The sequence below is a fragment of the Siphateles boraxobius genome, unplaced genomic scaffold, assembly GCF_051911475.1.
Source record: "Siphateles boraxobius isolate OS27281-9 unplaced genomic scaffold, OSU_SipBor_1 22, whole genome shotgun sequence".
NCBI classification, from domain to species: Eukaryota; Metazoa; Chordata; class Actinopteri; order Cypriniformes; family Leuciscidae; genus Siphateles; species Siphateles boraxobius.
Genome location: NW_027508833.1, coordinates 25,514,238 through 25,534,576, shown reverse-complemented (window position 1 = coordinate 25,534,576; position 20,339 = coordinate 25,514,238). Strand labels below are relative to the sequence as shown.

The following is a 20,339-nucleotide window of genomic DNA, read 5'->3' as shown; positions in this document are numbered from 1 at the left end:
GTTGTGGGGGTGTGCGGATTACGCTGTTGTTGTTTGTGTATGTGGTGATTGGGGTGTAGATCTGGTGGTGTTAGGTTGATGACAGGTTAAACTACTGAGTCATGGATTGAGCATACATTTTTCACTCTCTTTCTTGTCTCTCTCCCTCTGTCATGTGTTCCCTCTTCCAATCTCTTCTAAGGCTGCAGTTGTTCTCTTTGATATCTTTCTCCCATAACGGAAGGAATGCTTTGCTATGTGTCTCCATTTTATACATCTAAGCATTGGCCAGATATGGATGTTTTTGTTATTTTTTTCTTGTGTGGTTTCTGGAACGCGCCAATGATCAATTTCTCAATTCCCCAAATGTCTGAACACACAAAAGTTAGCCCATAATAGCTCTATTAAGCACAGATAAAAAGTGTTCAGTCAAGCCAGCTCAATAACAGCCCTGCTAGAGATTCAAATGCTTTTATTATGTAAAAAGAACTCGGGGAAAAAAAAGTTTGATGCTGAGTAAACACATTTTGATTGTTAAATCATATCATGTATTTATGCCATACTGTATATACTGCCTAAGTTTGGTTTTGGTACGATTTTTTTAATGCCAAAGAAGTCTCTTATGCTTACTAAGGCTGAATTTATTTAGTCAAACATACAGTAAAAAACACAATACAGCAATAGTGAAATATTGTTGCAATTTAAAATATTTTTTTAATTTTTAAGTACAATGTAATTTATTCCTGTGGTGGTAAAGCTTAATTTTCAGCATCATTCCTCCAGTCTTCAGTGTCACATGATCCTTCAGAAATCATTCTAATGTGCTGATTTAGTGCTCAATAGGCATTTATTATTATCAATGTTGAAAACAGTTGTGCTGCTTAATATTTTTGTGGAGACCGTGATTATTTATTTGGAATGGAAATCTTTTGTAACATTAAAAATGTCTTCACTGTCACTTTTCATAAATTGAATCCATCCTTGCTAAATAAAAGTATTAATTTCTTCCAAGAAAATGTATTAATTTAAAATAAAAAAATAAAATGATAAAAAATAATTATATTAAATTAATAATTATAAATAATATATTGTTTTTATATATTAGATTTGAAATGAATTGTTTATAAAATTTGGAACTTATTGTTTTGATTTATGACATATTATGGTTATGGATTTTTGAAAGTATATGAATTACTTTTATTTTGGTATTAATGAAAAAAAATGTGGTTTTGGTATTTTAGTTCTTTGGAAAATAAATAAATTTCAGTTCCCAGACAGTTGTCCATCAGTATTCCTCATAGTGTTCCTCTGTTATTTATGTCTGAGAGTTGTACCAAGACAAATTCCTATCAACTTGTTGACATGGCAATAAATTATTGAAATGAAATGAAATGAAATGTCTGAAAAATAATTAGAATAGATCTGTATTCTTGATTGGTCAGTCAGTGATGGATTCTCTCATTTTTCATCTCTCTCTGACAGCCATCTTGAACATGGACTGCACAGTGGTGGATCTGGAGACGCTCCAGGCGCTGTATGAAAACGTAAGCCCACAACATGACAGGACGTGACAGTCCAGATAAGCAGATGTGATGAATCCTGGCGATCCTTATGAAGTATGAATTCCATAAGTGATCATTTATCATATCATTAAACTCCTAAACCTCTCAGAACTGGACAGGATATACCCTGAGATCTTGGAGCTCTGCCTTGACGCGGTCCACTCCAAAAGAGAGCTGCGGAAATGTGTGTTAAATACCAAAACAAACATGCAGGCCACAAACACCGCTGGAATGAGTAAGGTTTACCATGGAGCCAGGGTGCGTGTCACTGTCTGAGGGAAAGAGAGAGAGAGAGAGGAAACAAGACGATGCAGACATGGAACTGACAACAGACAGAAAGACAAATGGAGAGGATGAGGTTTTCTCTCTCAAAGAATAAAAAAGGACAGTTCATAAACTTGAACTGGATTGCAAGAATTGCAGCTAATGTAACTTTTTGACAGTTGCAATTATGTTAGTTTGACATGGCGGCATAAATCAAACCTCTTTCTTGGAAGATCCATGAATCGCTCTTAGATGATTGGCTGCTACCAAATACTGATTTTATTTAATTCTTTAAGTGTGTGTGGGCGCTGAATCGCTGATGAGTTTGCACACCATGATTCACCATGTGTATTGCAGCAACAGTCATAAATCTTGCTGTCAACACAAGAGGTCCTTTACATGTTTTCTGTGTGTGTGAGTGTGAGATAAAGACCGGGTGACGGGAGTCGTAGCCACACATCATGACACCATAACATTTCTCAAACAAGTCTGATAATATCTTGGCACTTTTCTTGCTGTTTTGCTCTGTGTATCATTTTGGGTCATTGCGTATGACCCAAACGTATCTTACTAATAGTTCGGCACACACATGTGATTCGCAGATTAGTTTGCAGTGTTGGTTAAGTTACTCTACATTTTTTATTAATTACTATCTTTTTATTAGCTTCTAATTAAATCTTCAAGAGTGTAATTAGATTACTGTACTAATTACACTCTCTTTAAAAAGTAATTTGTAAGTAGGCTATATACTACTGTATGTAACTTTATTTGATTAAAAAAATATATCTATTTTATAATCTTATTTTATAAATATCTAATAATATCTTTATTTGTAAAAAAAGATTTAAAAAAAATAATCTTCCAAACCATGTATTTACTTTACCCAAATACACTTTGATAAACCTATAATAATGTTGGGACGGATTTTGTGGGAAATTGCACACACATCATTTACACGTGCGTGTCACATAACATCCGTACAGAGTGTAAAGTAGTTCCGGCTGTGTGTAATGTGGAGCTAAAAATGGCAAGACTATGTGGAATCACTGGTTGTAAAAACAAAAAAGCATTTATATGGCATACAGATATGAGCATTCAGATAAGATCTGAGTCCTGTATTCATGTGTACACTAGTGGCACTAACACGTACATCCACGCAGAGCCGAAGCACAACCAAAACAATGTTCTCCTACAAGACGTATGCGTTTTTATTTTTAAACACTAGAGGGCCAAAAGTTTCATATTGTAGCATTAACAAATAAGAATGAAGTTATGTGTTTGTGTAGAATTGTGTGTATGTGTAGTAACTTTCTGCTGAAAACTATCTTTCCTTCCATCCCTCTGTTTTTCCTCCAACCCACCCACCCGTTCCCGCTGTTGCTTGAGGCAGTGTTGTTGAGTTTAAATGTTGAGGTTGTTTCTCTTTAGTGTGCGAGACTCCACGCTGTCTCTGACTCCTTCAACCAAAACCACAGAACACACACACACACACACACACACACACACACACACACACACACACACACACACACACACACACACACACACACACACACACACACACACACACACAGACAGTGTGAGTATATCAGAGTATATCCCCACTTTCCTCTCTCCTACTTTTTCTCTCTATACTCTGATTCAAGCACAGTCTTAATAAAAGGTCACAAAGCAACACACACGTGTGAAGTATATAAATGTATTTTCCCATTTTGAAATCACATTTTCCCTCTCTCAGTGTACTTTCATTCCATTATTTTGTCAACCTCACAGAGAGCTCAAAAAGAAGAGATGGATCAGATTGAGAAACATATCAAGTCTTCAAAAAACAAAGAAAATGCAAAACCACTTGACAAGCCTGAACAGTATGTATCCATCAGTCCATCCATCCATCCATCCATCCATCCATCCATCCATCCAAATATGTCATTTATTTGCCTCCCTGTCTCTTTGTGTTTGTCTATCTCTGTTAGGTTTCTTCTGCAGTTGTCAGAGGTTCCTCAGTTCTCAGAGAGGGTTTTCTGTATTCTCTTCCAGTCCAGCTTCATGGAGTGTGTTACATCAGTTCAGCGTAAACTAGAAACACTTCTAAGAGTCTGTACGGTGAGAGAGAATGTGAAGCACACTAGTCAGATTGCACTTACATATATTTCAAGTTGAAAGGTCAGATAGAAAGCAGTGAAGAAAACACCTGTGCTTCATCATCTTTCTCTTCTCTGTTTGCAGGCTCTACAGTCAGGTCAAGCCGTCCTGCAAGTTCTAGGTTTGGTTCTAGCATTCGGGAATATTATGAACGGGGGCAACCGAAGCAGAGGACAAGCAGACGGATTTACCCTTGACATCCTGCCCAAGTTAAAAGATGTCAAGAGCAGTGTGAGTAAATATGAGATCACTGTCACCAGTTTAAATAGACAGTTTACCCCAACAAGATAATACTGTCATTACTTACTCACCCTCATGTCATTCCAAACCTGGGTATGATTTGCTTCTGTGGGACACAAAAGAAGAATGTTTCTGTCTGTTTATGGCCATCACATACAGAAATGTAATATATGTCAATATAAGTAAATTACATATATAATGTCAGTGTCCATGTATGTCTGCTGCCTATATGAGAATATATGCAAAATTCATATATATAAAACACATAGACATATATGAAACATATATTTCAAAATATAGCAAAAATGGCCGTTTGCATGTAAGTGCCATATATTTTCCCGTATATGTACATAAATGTTAAATATATGCAAGACGCATATATTTATATATGCATATATGTACTTATTTCAATACATCAGTATCACATGCATGTATGTTTACATACATTTATTAAATATGTGGGAAACAAATATGTATGTCACATAATTATACTTAATGTTGTCCATATATGCGAGAAACCAATACTATACTGTATTATATGCAGATATGGTATCATATATGGATGAACGTCTCAGGTTACGTATGTAACCCTGGTTCCCTGATAGGGAACGAGACGCTGCGTTTGAGACGCGGTGGGAACGCTCTGCGTTATTACGTCGTGAAGCACGTGTAAAATCAGTCCAATGGAAGCCCGCTACGACATAGGTGACGTCATAGACCAGGAAACTATAAAGCAACCCTGAAATCAGACCGCGATAGCTTCTGAAAAACCTGCATTTGTCACTATGGCGTAGTGGGTATAGGGTTCCCACCGCGTCTCAAACGCAGCGTCTCGTTCCCTATCAGGGAACCAGGGTTACATACGTAACCTGAGACGTTCCCTTTCAAGGGAACTCGAGCTGCGTTTGAGACGCGGTGGGAACCCTATACCCACTACGCCATAGTGACAAATGCCCGTTCTGTGTGAGGTCCTGCGCACACTAAGAAGCAAGCAACCTCGCCCCAGGGGTGGAGAGGTCAAGGTCATAAAACCTGACAAATGTATGCGGAGAGGACCATCCTGCCGCATTACATACGTCAAGAAGGGAAACTCCCGAAATTAAGGCCATAGAGGCCGCCATACTCCGAGTAGAATGGGCCCGCACAGCCATAGGTGAAGGCTGTCCGGCCGCTTCATAAGCCAATGAAATAGCCTCGACTATCCATTTACTCATAACCTGCTTAGATGCAGGGCATCCTCTCTTGAGTGACCCAAAACAAACAAATAGTTGCTTAGATTTACGCCACAGGGCAGCTCTGTGAACGTAGGCATCTAAAGCCCGGACTGGACATAACAGGTTAAGCTGTTCCTGGTCAGGGGTATTAAAGGGTGGAGGATAAAAGGCCTGCAGCACTATTGGGCATCCAACATTCAGTGGGACCTTAGGAATATAACCCGGCCTGGGGTACAGAAATGCCTTACCATACCAGGTGCAAATTCCAGACATGAAGGAGCAACTGACAAAGCATGTAAATCACCAATTCTCTTGATAGATGAGATACCAAGGAGAAATAAAGTCTTTAGAGTGAGGAACTTTTCAGAAACCTCCTCGATGGGCTCAAAGGGAGCTAAAGCCAGACCCTCGAGTACAATGGCCAAGTCCCAAGCCGGTGCTCTAGAGTGCAGTGCAGGTCTCAACCTCAATGTACCACGGAGAAAGCGAGTAATTAGAGGGTTTCTCCCAATAGAAGTACCCCCCAGAGGGGTGTGGTAGGCAGATATAGCCGCCACGTAAACCTTTAGGGTGGAAGGAGATAACCTGGCCGAGAAACGGTCTTGCATAAAATCAAGAACTGAACCAACAGGGCAGTTAACAGGATCTAACTGACGTTCAACACACCACGTGGTGAAAAGTTTCCATTTTAGCGCATACAGCCTTCTCGTGGAAGGAGCTCTGGATTGAAGAATGGTTTCTACAACATCGGTCGAAAGACCGGTCTCCCTGAGCCTGGCCCCCTCAGAGGCCAGGCCCACAGTTTCCACAACTCCGGCCGAGGGTGAAATATCGTGCCCCCGGCCTGAGACAGGAGGTCCACCCTGATTGGGATCTCCAAGGGGGAGCCGTCCAGAAGAGACACCAAGTCCGAGAACCAAACTCGGGTCGGCCAATAAGGGGCTACTAGTAGCAGACGAGCCCCTTCTCGGCGAACCCTCTCCAGAACCCCCGGAAGCAAAGATATCGGGGGAAAGGCGTACAGGTGCAGCCTCGGCCACACCTGCACCATAGCATCCAGACCGAGAGGAGCTGGGTGCGTTAGAGAGAACCACATGGGACAATGGGTTGAATCTGATGATGCGAAAAGGTCTACCTGAGCACGACCGAACTTTTCCCACAGGAACTCCACCACTTCTGGGTGAAGTCTCCACTCCCCGGGCCTCAGCCCCTGTCTCGACAGAATATCTGCTCCCACATTCTGACGCCCCGGAATATATACCGCCTTGAGCGACAGTAACTTCCCCTGGGCCCATAGGAGGATCTGATGGGCCAATTTGCAAAGGTGACGTGACCTCAGACCCCCCTGATGGTTGATATAGGAGACCACCGAAGTGTTGTCTGTGCGGACCAACACGTGATGGCCTCTCAGGTCTGGCAGGAAATATTTGAGTGCTCGAAATACCGCCATCAACTCTAAACGATTTATGTGCCAGGAACATTGATGGTCCTGCCACAGACCTTGCGCCGAGCGGCCACTCATGACCGCCCCCCATCCCGTGAGGGAAGCATCCGTCGAAAGCGTGACGCGTCGACAAGGAGCCCCCAACACTGGGCCCTGGGCGAGGAACCAAGGTTTCTTCCACAAGGCCAAGGCACCTAGGCATAGCCGCGTGACCTTGATCTTGCGGAACGGATTTCCCCTCGGAGAAAACCCCTTGGTCCTGAGCCACCACTGCAGGGGTCTCATGTACAGAAGGCCAAAAGTAATAACGTTGGACGCAGCTGCCATGAGACCCAACAGTCTCTGAAACTGCTTCACAGTGAGTGACTGGCATAGTTTCACATTCTTTGCGGCTGTGAGAATCGCAGAAATACGAGCAGGAGACAGGCGTGCCTGCATTGTGGTCGAATCCCAAATTACACCTAGAAAAGTGGTCCTCTGAGCAGGGAGGAGCACACTCTTTTTGGTGTTTAGCCGCAACCCCAAACTCTTTATGTGGGACAGAACAGCATCTCGATGCTGAACCGCCACCTGCTCTGACTGAGCTAAAATCAACCCATCGTCGATGTAATTTAATACGCGGATGCCCTGGAGTCTCAACGGAGCCAGAGCTGCATCCACGCATTTTGTAAAAGTGCGGGGAGATAAACCTAGGCCAAATGGAAGAACCCGATATTGGTATGCTTCGCCCCCGAAAGCGAACCTCAGGAACCTCCTATGATGAGGATGGATAGATACATGGAAGTACGCGTCCTTCAAGTCTATTGTGACAAACCAGTCCTCGGACTGAACTTGTGATACAATCTGTTTGAGTGTAAGCATTCTGAACTTGAGTTTCTGAACCCTGCTGTTTAACTGGCGCAGGTCTAGAATAGGACGCAGCCCTCCATCCTTCTATGGAACAATGAAGTAACGGCTGTAAAACCCTGACTCTCTGCTGGGAGGAGAAACCCTTTCTATAGCTCCCTTTCGAAGAAGTGTCAGTACTTCTTGCTCCATTACCAGAGCCTGCTGTGAGTCCACCACCGTGGGGAGGACTCCTTGAAATCTGGGCGGACGAGAACCGAACTGAATTCTGTAACCCTTTTCTATTATGTGCAGGACCCATAGAGAAATATTTGGCAGAAGTTTCCACACTGCCAGAAATTCCGATAAGGGAACCAGTCTTTCGAGACTGGCCTCTGGATTTGATTGAACAATCGTTTCGGCGCCCTGAAGCTGCAAACCGGCAGGGAACAACCGAACTGACCGTTCTACAACCCTCCTCAGAGGATTGCACGGGGACGCTGACACCTCGGTGCCCTGAAGCGGCGAACCGGCAGGGAACAACCGAAGTGGCAGCGCTGCGGCTCTCCTCGGAGAGTCGCACCCCGGAGGGTGCCAAGGAGGGACGGTTCCTCGGAACCGTTCCTCCCTGGAGGGGACCACCCTCAGAAGCCTGATAGCCTTGGCGTCAGGACTTCTTCTTAGCCCAAGCTCTCCTAGAGATAACAGTCCTCAGATCTTGTCTACCCCTAACAGGTCTGGGCTGCGAGCGCCACTCAGGAACCGTAGATTGAGGAGGTGCCCGAGCGGCGACGCTCTGTTTTTGTTGAACTCTGTGAGCGGAGCTCGTAGACGGATGAGGCTGCTCAGACTTTATACTACGAGCAGCCTCGGGGACAATAGACCGGCGAGGAAGAAACCTCTGAAACGCAGCCGCTTGTTTCTTATTTTCTTGAAACCTATCGACGACACAATTTATAGCATCGCCGAACAGACTTGTAGGTGACAGCGGTGCGTCCAGAAGAACAGATCTATCTTTATCTTTTATTTCTGATAAATTTAACCATAAATGGCGTTCCGTGGCCACCAAGGCTGCCATAGAGCGGCCAACAGACTTGGCCGTCTCCTTGGTGGCTCGGAGAGATAAATCTGTCGTGCGACGCAATTCTCGAATTGCGTCAGCACTAACTTCCTCACTATCGTCTATGTCCTTCAGCAGGTCAGCCTGGTACGCTTGGAGAATCGACATAGTGTGCAAACATGCTGCGGCCTGACCTGCTGCCGAATACGCTTTACCCACCAACAAAGATGTATTTTTTAATGGTTTGGTGGGTAACGTCGGGGCTTTCAGAGAAGAAGAAGACTCAGGGGAGAGATAGCTCGCTAGTGTGTCTTCAGCACGAGGCATAGTCAAATAACCATAATGATCAATCCCTTGAACTTTACTATAATTCTTAGTTTGTGGGTTATGCACTCTGAAAGACGCCGGTTTAATCCACGATCTCGAAACCTCGGCGTGGAGATCGGGAAAAAACGGGAGTTCCCGACGAGGAGGTCGTGATCTAGATGGTAAATAACGTTCATCTAAAAGACTCTTTCTAGATTCAACATCGAAATCATCGGCTGGCCACTCAATATTTAATTTAGTAACAGCACGAGATAAAACCTCCATAAGCTCCTCATCAGCAGGGGTATGAGCTGGCGAACACTCAATATCCCCCATACTACCGACATCCAGATCCTCAGAACTGGATAGCCGTAATATTGGTGCCTCAGCCTGGGAAGGAGAAGCCGCAGAGCGGGCTCCTTCCTGGGCAAAGACACCGAATCCAGTAGGTAAGGGCTGAGAAAGGGCGGGGCCCGTCTCAAACCCCGCTACTAGATCCATCTGCGAACCCCAAGATGAAATTCGACGCTGTGCCTCGGCAGCAGCGGGACCCGCACCTCGGGGAGCGCGAACCGAACCGTCCTCCTCAAAGAACGCTCGGCGAGAGCGGAGAGTTTTCATAGACAAACTCAAGCAATGCTCACAGTCAGCCCCCTCGAGGACTGACTGGGCATGCTCCACTCCCAAACAAGCAATACACATAGGATGTGTGTCCCCACCCGTGATATAACGAGGGCAGGGCACAACACAAGGTTTATAACTTTGCTTGCTCGCCATAGTGATATATATATTTGGAATATATATCAAATAGGGGCTTGACAGACAACAATAAATAGACAAGGACAGATATACAGAGAGCACTTGCTGAAGGTGCAGAAGCTATCGCGGTCTGATTTCAGGGTTGCTTTATAGTTTCCTGGTCTATGACATCACCTATGTCGTAGCGGGCTTCCATTGGACTGATTTTACACGTGCTTCACGACGTAATCACGCAGAGCGTTCCCACCGCATCTCAAACGCAGCTCGAGTTCCCTTGAAAGGGAACTCAAATATTTTCTTCACATGTTTGGACACATAAATGTTCATATTTGTTGCAGGCATATATTGTGTTCTCAGATAAGTCAAATATATGTATAGATATATGTCATGCTATTTAAAATATAAGTACATATATGGCCATATATTACATCTTTGTATGGGATATAATGAAAATCAAGAGGGTCTTAAACAACATTGGATCCCATTGACTTTCATTGTATGGAAATATATATATAAGTCATAGAGGTTTCAAGGAAATGAGGAGTCAATGATGAAGGAATTTTAATCTAAGGTGAACTATCTCTTTAAGTTCAAATTTTGCTGGTCAACATCATGGATGTGCATATCCACCAGCTAGACCATCACAGAACCAGCATAAACCCTAGTATGAACATGCATGGAAATTCCCATACTATAGTTTAGTGGTCTCCTGACCCCACTGACTAGGTCATAAACAGACCTTTTTACAGAAACAGAAACACTCACAATGAGCAGTCTGTACAGTATTGTCAAGTACTGCAGTAGCCTATTTCCACATCCCATGCGTTCTGTGTGTCTGCAAACATGTGCACGTGAGCGAGCGTCTTTGGAGGCAACCAGGTCTGGCCTCTTATTCACAACCCCTTTGAGCTAAATGAGTGTATACAATCCTAAAACATGAAAAATGATTATTCTCCTGTGTTTATTTCCATCTCTCGTCTCCTTCTCTCACTCCATCAGGATAATTCTCAGAGCCTCCTGTCCTACATAGTTGCTTACTATCTGCGACATTTTGATGAGGTAGGTTTGGCCAGCTGTTTATTTCATTGGCTCGACTAACAGACCCCCTGGTCCCTTAGAATCACCCTTCATGTTAGACAAAAATGTGGCTTTGTTTTTGGTTTCATCACTTTGATTTGCCTTTCTTTCCCTTCACCATATAGACAAACGGCTGCTCTGAACGAGCAGAGCCCTTTGATTGCTTGATGTCCTTTTTGGACGCAGATTAAAAGGGCTGTATTGTAAATACTGTCAGCAGTCAGTCCAGATGTTGTGATTGCCATGTCCAAATTGACAAAATATGATCCACAGGTTGTTGAAGTGCTTTTAGCGTCAGGCAAATAACAAGAACGTGTGCATGTCTATGCGAGCGGCTCTGATCTCTGACAGACGGAGCGCTATTGAGATTGATTTGTTGTGTTTGATGTTTTCATTGTTTTTGGAATCAAAATGATCTTTACACACCAAACTATTTGAACAGAATTCGCATTCAATTATTTTTCAAATCAACCAACGGCACAGATATGATCTCATAAGCACAACAGCTGTATTATTGTGCTTTTTTCTATTGTTTGTGTGTCAGGATGCAGGTAAAGAAACATGCATGTACCCACTTCCAGAGCCTCAGGATCTGTTTCAGGCGTCGCAGATGAAGTTTGAGGATTTTCAACTTGACCTCCGCAAGCTACGGAAAGATCTGAATGGTGAGATGTGGACACGCACAAAGTAAATAAATGAATATCCACGTGCTTTTACACACACTTCCATGCATATACTGTACATGAGATCACATACATGTAAACACATGTGGAAACAACACATGGACATACATACAAACAAGAACTCACATACAAGTGTGCATATACAAAAACACACAGACATGTCTAGTTTGTATACATCAGCACCAGTGACCCGTGTTCTCCTTTCGAAGGCTCATTGATTTTCAAATGGCTGTTTCTATTGAGCCCCCAGCTGGCTGCCACAATGATCAATAGTGCAAATGTGGTTTGTTAAAGGAAATAAATGAGAGAAGGGTCATTTTCAGCACTTTTCTTAGGGGTCTTACCTGTCCTTACAGGCCTAAAGCACTTAACTCCAGGTTCCTGCTGGTGAACTGTCCCAATATGTATACACTACGGTTCAAAAAAATATTCTGTGAGGATGTGTAAAATGTGTTTGATAGTTTGAGTTTTATATAACATTTAAACATTCTGGTGACAGAAATGAAAAGTTAGTGATTACAATATAAATAAGCTCAAGATTTTGATTAAGATATTTGTTTAAATAAATAAACGCATATAATCAGTAAATACATTTCAGACCCTCTTTTTTACTCTATTTTTAGGAAATGCCATATGTTTTGGTGCTTTTAAAAATGAACTAGAGGGCTTAAACTGCCTCTTAAGAACTGTCTGCTTTGCTCCCTGACCAGTAAAGCAATTTACCAGGGTCTTCAGGAGGTTAGTGAAATTGGTTCAGCTTTGCTCCGCAAGTCAAAGGTTGTACGACCCAGCTTAAGTGCACGGCGGAGTGTGAACGAGCTGTAAGAATCCGATTACATGCTCAAAGCTGAGTTTAAATCCCTGCAAACATTTTCATTGCCACCCCAAAAACACACACACACACACACAGATGTGGAAATTCTCACATTCCACTGTTGGCATGTTTGGCTTGTTGGCTTGAAAAAACACTGGTGGATGTTGATGTGGTCAAAATAGAACACTGACCTACATCAAAAACACATTTATAATCAATCATTAATCCGGAGTGAGATTTTCTACCACACACAAATAATAACGTCCAAGCATTCTGAGATGCACTTGAGCCAGTCAAACATATCAGATGGATTTGTATTTGGCTCATGGACATTTCGATTGAAGGATGGTCACTTTGATGCATTGCTATACTTCGCCCCTGCTGTTAGTCATATTTTTTCGTGCCTTAGCTCAAATCCCTAGTCAGCGATTTGCATTGTTAATCTTTCAAAAGCTTATTAGTTAGGCCCACTACACATGTGGTTGATAAATTGTAAATTTGTACTTTTCCAGAGCTTGTATGCTTAGCTAAATGGTTTTGGTGTACACCTGCTGAACAGATCAAGCCTACATTTGTTTAACGCAGGCAAATATTTCCCCTCTGGCAATGTTCTGTGCTTCTCTGAAACCTTAACAGTGAAATCTCCCCGCGGCCCAATAAGCATGGCTTCTCTCTTACGCTAGGTTCATACAATAAATGGATCATCACTACATTAGCAAGCTAAGCTAAGCGCTACAGCAGATGTGCGACACTGACAGCTGGAAGGGGCACAGAGTTATGCAGGCGGCCCGGCAGGTCTTCGCTTTTACAAAGCCCATGATCCAGCTGGCAGGGACATTAGCATGTGTGTGTTTGCATTGCGCTGATTGGCATGCAAGGGCTGTGATCCGTCACCGAATGTAGTGATGGAGTGTGACACGGTGAAGCTGTTCAGGCTGTTGTAAGACTCTAGTGTACAGCGAACTGAAGCGAACGAAAGGTTCATGAAATGGGATTCATTAGCATCTGTTAGCACAGGTGACAAATAGCACATTTTTCATTATACTGATACATCTGTGAAGTGCAGGAAGACGAAGTAGAAGGATTGAATGTAACAAGCTTCCTGCTAATAAAAGTCAATGGTAGCTGCTTTAAATGCTTGTTTGTTGCTGGTCTTAGCAGTTTAATCGGTGAAGACCAGTTGTCCTGAGAATTTTGGCCATATGTTGAGGCCATTGCTGTGCTCACTGCTACGAAAAAAATATGTTCTAAGGACATTTTACTTAGGTTCCCATTAAGGTACGAAAATGTTATGTCCCGAATGTTCTCTAAATGTTAAAAAAAAATTTTTTTTTAAAGTTTTAAAAATTTTTTTCTTGGTTATGCAAACATTAAGGGAACATTACATTTAATCATTTTGCAAATATTTTGGGAATGCTACTTTTTACTGTTACTGAAACAGTTAGTAACAGTAAAAAAAAAAAAAAAAAGTTAGACGAATGTCCAAATAAACGTTCCATGAACAATGTATAAATAATGTTATGTTAACGTTTTGAGAACTTAATTTAAGACCATGTAACTTTGAAAGATCTTTCTGGAAGAATGTGTTTATAACTGCAAGAGAAACTTTCCAGAATGTTAGCCACAGTTCTGAGAACGTTCCCTGCTAGCTGGGCCATGTCTTCTTTTTAACAAGGTTGACTACTGTATATTACAGTTTGTATACAAAGACTTGAGGTCATCAGTGCATTCCAAAAATGTGTTTTATGAGAGTTATTTAAGTGGCTAGTAGTGGTGTAGCCTAACATAAGATGTGTTCACTGTTTAAAATAAGCTGTTCTTCAGTTCCATGATTGGTTTTGTTTGTTTCTTTCTCACATCTGTCTTCCTGCTCTATTTTACAGCCTGTTCAGCAGAAACAGAAAAGGTGTGTAATGTCTCGTCTGAGGAGCACCTGCAGCCCTTTAAGGACAAAATGGAAGAATTTCTTACTAGAGGTAAAAAATACATAGCATACATTCAGACGGCTATCGTTTTACATGAGAATGTGCCATTTGAATCGGAAATGTCAAGATTTTTTCTTTTAGCATCTCACGGATTTAAACAAGAAACTAAAGTAATTTTAGTTCTCAGAATTTATTATTGGAGTGAATTCCTGCAGTGATCCAGAGACTGCATTTATTCGTTTTCAGGGAATGCATTCCAAAGGCAGTTCATGATACGGGTTTTCAGCATGGTTTTCAGCATCTCAAAGCAGTTTGATTCATATATATATATATATATATATATGTGTGTGTGTGTGTGTGTGTATATATATTAGAACGTATATATTTGTATTGTATTTTAACAGTATAAAATATTTATTCATGTAAGATATGTTTAACATGTTCAAACAAAAACTGTGGCAAAACTGTTCTTAATTGCATTTACACTCACAGTTAAGACACTTGCGATTGCATTTCCATTAAATGTCCGTAATGAATGTAGCAAAATTCAATGCGCAAACTGAAAATGCATTCCGAGCCGATCACGTCCCCGCCCCAGCTCTTCAACAGGTAAACAAAGGCTATGTTATGTGTTTAGAGGTGTTGGAAGGAATACCTCTAAACCTCATGGCAGCGACAGAGCTGATACGAGTGTTAAATTTGCTGGCAGATGAAGTGGAGCGTGAATAGAGAAATTGTAATGTTTCCGTAGAATATTACGCGTCTGCAGGTGATAGAACCAGTACGATGTTTGAATGTCTGGGAGAATTTTTTTGCCTTATCAGGCACCGACACCTGTGTCAACATTATGCTTCACTGTTGTTGTCTGATGCTGCACTGTGTTAATGAATGTTTCGTTTTGTATAAAACATCTCAAGGCATAGGCCTATTACTCTGAGATTACAGAATATGACGGGTCAAATTCGTATAGCTAACGAAAAATGTGACCGCTCTTTATTTCTTAATGACTGACTGTTCAATAAAGTGACTCATGTGATGTATGACCATCTCTCATTTCTATTTTATTAAGCATATTGATCAGATATTATTAAATATATAGGGTCACGGAATCTGACGGCTCAAATTCATTGAAGACTATAGCTTTTTTGGGTGAATGTGGAGCAGGTCGGGGCTGGTGATGTCATCGTCTATGATTCAGTGTCTAATATTTTTAAAACTAAGCAGCACAAACGATTTTTTTTACAAAACAGTACAAACGAAGCACAAAGAAACAAGACTATTTTTCGTGAATTTGGAGCATGTGGGGGGGCAAAATAAACATTTACCGGTGTTGTGCCAAATTTTGACCCCCGCCAAATTATTACCTGCCTAGCAATGGTAGGTTTAGGATTTGTTGTGGGGGGGGATTAGGATTAGGGGCGGGGTTAGGATTAGGCAATCAGGTACTGACTTCAACTAGGGGGGTAATAATTTGGCAGGGGGGGTCGAAATTCCGCACAACACCGGCACAAATGGTTGAGCCTATTTTAGGTGAATTTGGAGCAGGTCTGGGGCTGATGAGGTCATCGTCTTTAATTTGGTCTAATATTTTAAAAACCGAAGGAGCACAAACAAAACTTTAACTGGCACAAACGAACAAAACTATTTTATTCGGAGCATGTGGGGGGCTGGATGACCTCAGCATGACCTATAAATATTCTTTTAATATATAAAAATCCGATGCAGGACAAACAAAAAAATTTATAGCACAAACGAAGTAAAAGCGATTGAGCCTATTTTGCCCACGTTTTGTATTGGGTGGGGCCGTGGGGGCGGGGCCAGCTTCACAGTGATTGACAGGGTGGGAGGGGGCGGGGACATCGGGTCGGAATGCATTTTGAATTTGCACATTGAATTTTGCTACATTCATTGAGGGACATTTAATGAAAATGCAATCGCAATGTCTTAACTGTGAGTGTAAATGCACTTAAGAAAAATAACATTTAAATGATAATTTTGCTACAGTTTTTGCTTGAACATGTTAAACATATCTAATCATTTCTGTAATATATTTTAATTCTAATTTTGCAACTTAAAATATGTATTCAATTTAGATATCAAAACTATTGTATGAAATGGTAAATGTATATTATATAATGTAATTATCATTTTCCAAACGTTGCACAAATGTTTATGTAAATTTAAATACAGAAATGCAATGCCATTTTATATACTGCATTGTCATTTTACATATTACATTTCAAACTGAATATTGCTACCCATATGCTTCCATATTAGAGTAACAGGTAAGGTCATATTTTAGTTTAGGGTCCAATTCTCAATATTAACTAACTATTAACTGACTTTTGCCTCAGTTAAAAGTTAGTAAAGTAGTCAAGTTTAGGTATTGGGTAGGATTAAGGGATGTAGAATATGGTCATGCAGAATAAGGCATTAATATGTGCTTTATAAGTACTCATAAACAGCCAGCATCCTAGTAATATGCATGCTAAGAAGCAACTAGTTAATAGTGAAATATGTACCTAAACTAAAGTGTTATTAAAGTAATTTTCTAGCTTTTTTAAATTATTTATATTTTTTATGAAAATGCAATACTCAACAAAATCATTTCAATCATTCTAAAATGATTAATTATTTAATAGATATTCAAGTCATCTGGTGAAAATGCCTGTATTTTATAATATCCTGTAATATGCCTGTATAAATAAAGTGACATGACTCCCTCGTCCAAATACGTTAGTTTTCGTTAGAGGAGCCATGCAATTGTTCTTTTACAGACATCACCCTTGGAAACAATTAAAGTGTTTTGTGAATAATGCTGGGATGGATGTACAGTGACCCTGTGTGAGAGGACAGATGAGGTGCTGGGAAATAAATGTGACTAAGGCTCTGTGACGGCCTCTGGGAGCCAACAAGGATTCTGGGAAATACATCTGACCTAATCTAGGCCCGATCACTCCAGCATTATTTGTGTAAAGCTTGTGACAAGAAAAGCGAGAGTTCTTAATTTCATTATTTTCACTAATTTCATCCACGTTCCGCCCCAACGTGTTAATCTCTGATTCAACCCTTTCAGTATTTTGTTTCTCTGATGAAGAAGAGCTGAACAATCTGGCGATTGAGTTTTATTATGGTTTCTCTCCATCTTGTTTATTTGCCTTCTCTATTCTCCATCCCGGCTTCAATCCCTCACTATTTGATATGGTTTCTGTTCTCTTGTTTATTTCCTCTAAGTGTGTCTGAGTCAACCTGCCTGATCTGTCTGTAGCACTGAAGACTGTTTCTGTCGGCACTTTATTCTCGTCAACGTTTCACTGGCCTCTTTTCGTCTTTCACAATCTAATAATTTCAATTGCCATGTCGTAACCTCCTTTTTCCATCGCTCAACTTGGAGTTAGCTGGAGCGTCTCTCTATAACTGTCTTGCTATTTTCCATTCTCTGCTTCAATACAGGCTTTAGTAAATGCTAAATATGTTGGTGTCTCTCTTTCTTTGTATTCAAATTGGTCCTGGTAACAAAACCCACATGTGCTCTGGCGGCAGGAGTAGCAGGGTGGGGTCCTCGCTGAGCATCCCCCTTCTCATCTCTACCCCTTTGATCTGGAGACTCATGGGTCTCCTTCGCTGAGCTCTTAGATGGGTGACATGACCACGGAAAGACCCCCTTCAACCCTCCATACCGCCTAAAGTTAGAGAAACAGACAGAACGAGGATCAGGGGAAAAAAAGACCTGGTCTTATTTTTTGTTATTTGTATGATTTTGAAACTCCAGGAGAGTAACAGTCTCTGGCTCCAGTGCTTCAACCACTACTGTTTATTTTTCAGAGCATGAAATTAACTACAGAAAGGAGGAGAGGAAGAAAAAACAGAGTGAGACAGGCGTGCGTATGTGTATGAGCGATAGAGACTGTCTCTGTGCTGTTTGGTCTACGCTCGTTCTACTGATACCATGTTTAATTCTGTACCATTTCCGCTGCCCTGGGCGCTGAGAAGCAATGTGATAATGCATTTGAAGGTACAGCAGGTACAGCAGATTTGCACAGCACAATTATACAATAGCTACCAAATGAGCCATTTTAGGACAATTAGACCATGCTTCATTACAAAAGAAGTACTGGGAGTAGCATGGTACAATTATGGTGTGAGATGGCAAGTTATTTGATGGTTCCCTGTGCAAAAAAGCATAGGAATACCATATATCTTTTTGTAAGAAAAAGGGGTCCATGCTAAAGTGGTCCATGCAAAACTCGCAATGAAAAGGTGGTGTCAGTGGTTGCTATGTGGTTTCTAAATGGTTACCAAGTGGTTGATATCATAGGGATTCTACGTAGTTGCAGGATGTTGTTATGTGGTTGTTAGATGCTTCTGATGTGGTTGTTAGGGCTTTCTAGTTGTTCTGGGTAGTTGCCAGGGTGTTGCTATATGGTTTCTAGGGTATTCTCATTTGCCAGGGTACTTTTAAGTGTTTGCTAGAGTATTCTGGATAATTGCTTATGGCCCAAGTCGGTATAATATTCTGGAACCCAGATATGGCTGGAGTCCCTTCTTCAATGTACATGTAGTTCTAATAGATAGTTTACCTATTTAATTTTCTACCAGGCAATAAATCAACAAGTCAATTTCAGGTATCTTTTTTGTTTTATGTCCATAGCACAAACGATGTTGGAAGAGTTACACACCAAAATTTAACACTTTGAATGTGTCTGATCATTCAGTATCTCCAACTCCAAGTATGAGAAGTAGTAATAGTTATAATTGCCTTAGCGATCACCACTACCAATAAAAAAATAATTAAAAAAAAATGTTTTTTGAAGCACAGATGCAATATTTTAAATGAATTGTAGATGTCATGTTGGTGGGAAGAGATCTGTGTTTTGGGGATTATCTGGTTCCACAGAATTATAATGGTGGTGAAGTGGTGTGAAAATATGTAAGAACACTGGGCTCGTCATTCGATTTATTAGTGGATAACAGGAGACTCTCCAAGCAGAAGTAAATGAAGTGTCAAACTGTACCTCATGAAATGCTGAGAATATTTACAAATATGATTTTACATCGATTTGCTCCTTGAAATTTGATGTCTGCAGATTACAACTGGTGTAACCAGATTCTTGAGGGTTTATGTTTGTCATAAAGATCATAACCTGCAAGGACCTATACATGTATGTGCACAATCTCACGTAAATCAGCTCTCACTTTGACTGATATAAAATCATGAGTATGTCTGTTTAAAACTGGAAAAAATCTCTGATAACCTTCTTACGATAAAATGTGTCATTCAGTGACAAGCAGTACATTTTAAAAGTATAAAACAATAGACAGTGTCACATTTACAATGTCTCTGTCCAATTTTTATTCCCATAGCCAAAGCAGAGCAGGAGCTCCAGGAAAAACAGCTCGCTGAAACGCAGAGGATGTAAGTTATCATATTAAGTTTATCATACCAAGTGTCTTGTTCACTTATTACTGTGACATATTGGTTGTCTCCTCTAAGTGTGTGTGTGTGTGTGTGATTGATTGATTGACAGTTAGTAGATTGTCTCCTTTAAAAAGTTTTAAAGTTTTAAAACCTTCGATCTTGGAGTGGAAAAAAAGAGAGCAAATTTGACACGTCAATTAATTTTAAAGGACTTTGTGTTCATTGTCGGAATATTGCAGTTTCTTAGACTAGACTAGACTTATGCATACCAAAAGATTGCTGTGGGCGAAAAGAAATTACACTTGTCATTCTTTATGTAAGAGCATTATTTTTATAAGCTAAAATTTCACATTTCACATGCTTGAAGTAAGCCGATCAATTTCACAATTCCTCAGTGTAAACTTTCTAATCTTATTTTGTAATATTTTGTTCATAGTGTCATGCTTTTCTTTGTATGCTTTCCAGTTTTGTGGAGCTGAGCATGTTTTTCTCGGTCAAGCCTAAGGCGGGAGAGAAAGAGGTTTCACCGAGCACATTCTTCACAGCGTGGCACGAGTTTTCGTCAGATTTTAAGGAGCTGTGGAAGAGAGAGAACAAATACCTACTGCAAGAGCGGTGAGGAATAT

At 41.0% G+C, this 20,339-nt stretch overlaps 1 protein-coding gene across 1 annotated transcript in view; it reads left to right on the top strand.

Moving 5' to 3' along the window:
* fmn2a (formin 2a) overlaps positions 1 to 20,339 on the top strand; it is a 48,176-nt gene that overhangs the window by 26,682 nt on the left and 1,155 nt on the right. Inside the window, exons 7-15 of the mRNA XM_077239286.1 lie at positions 1,462 to 1,523; positions 3,579 to 3,670; positions 3,779 to 3,908; positions 4,032 to 4,178; positions 10,795 to 10,854; positions 11,417 to 11,537; positions 14,253 to 14,345; positions 19,659 to 19,710; positions 20,179 to 20,328. Coding sequence (XP_077095401.1) covers positions 1,462 to 1,523; positions 3,579 to 3,670; positions 3,779 to 3,908; positions 4,032 to 4,178; positions 10,795 to 10,854; positions 11,417 to 11,537; positions 14,253 to 14,345; positions 19,659 to 19,710; positions 20,179 to 20,328 — 907 coding nt within the window. The remainder of the gene's footprint in view (positions 1 to 1,461; positions 1,524 to 3,578; positions 3,671 to 3,778; positions 3,909 to 4,031; positions 4,179 to 10,794; positions 10,855 to 11,416; positions 11,538 to 14,252; positions 14,346 to 19,658; positions 19,711 to 20,178; positions 20,329 to 20,339) is intronic.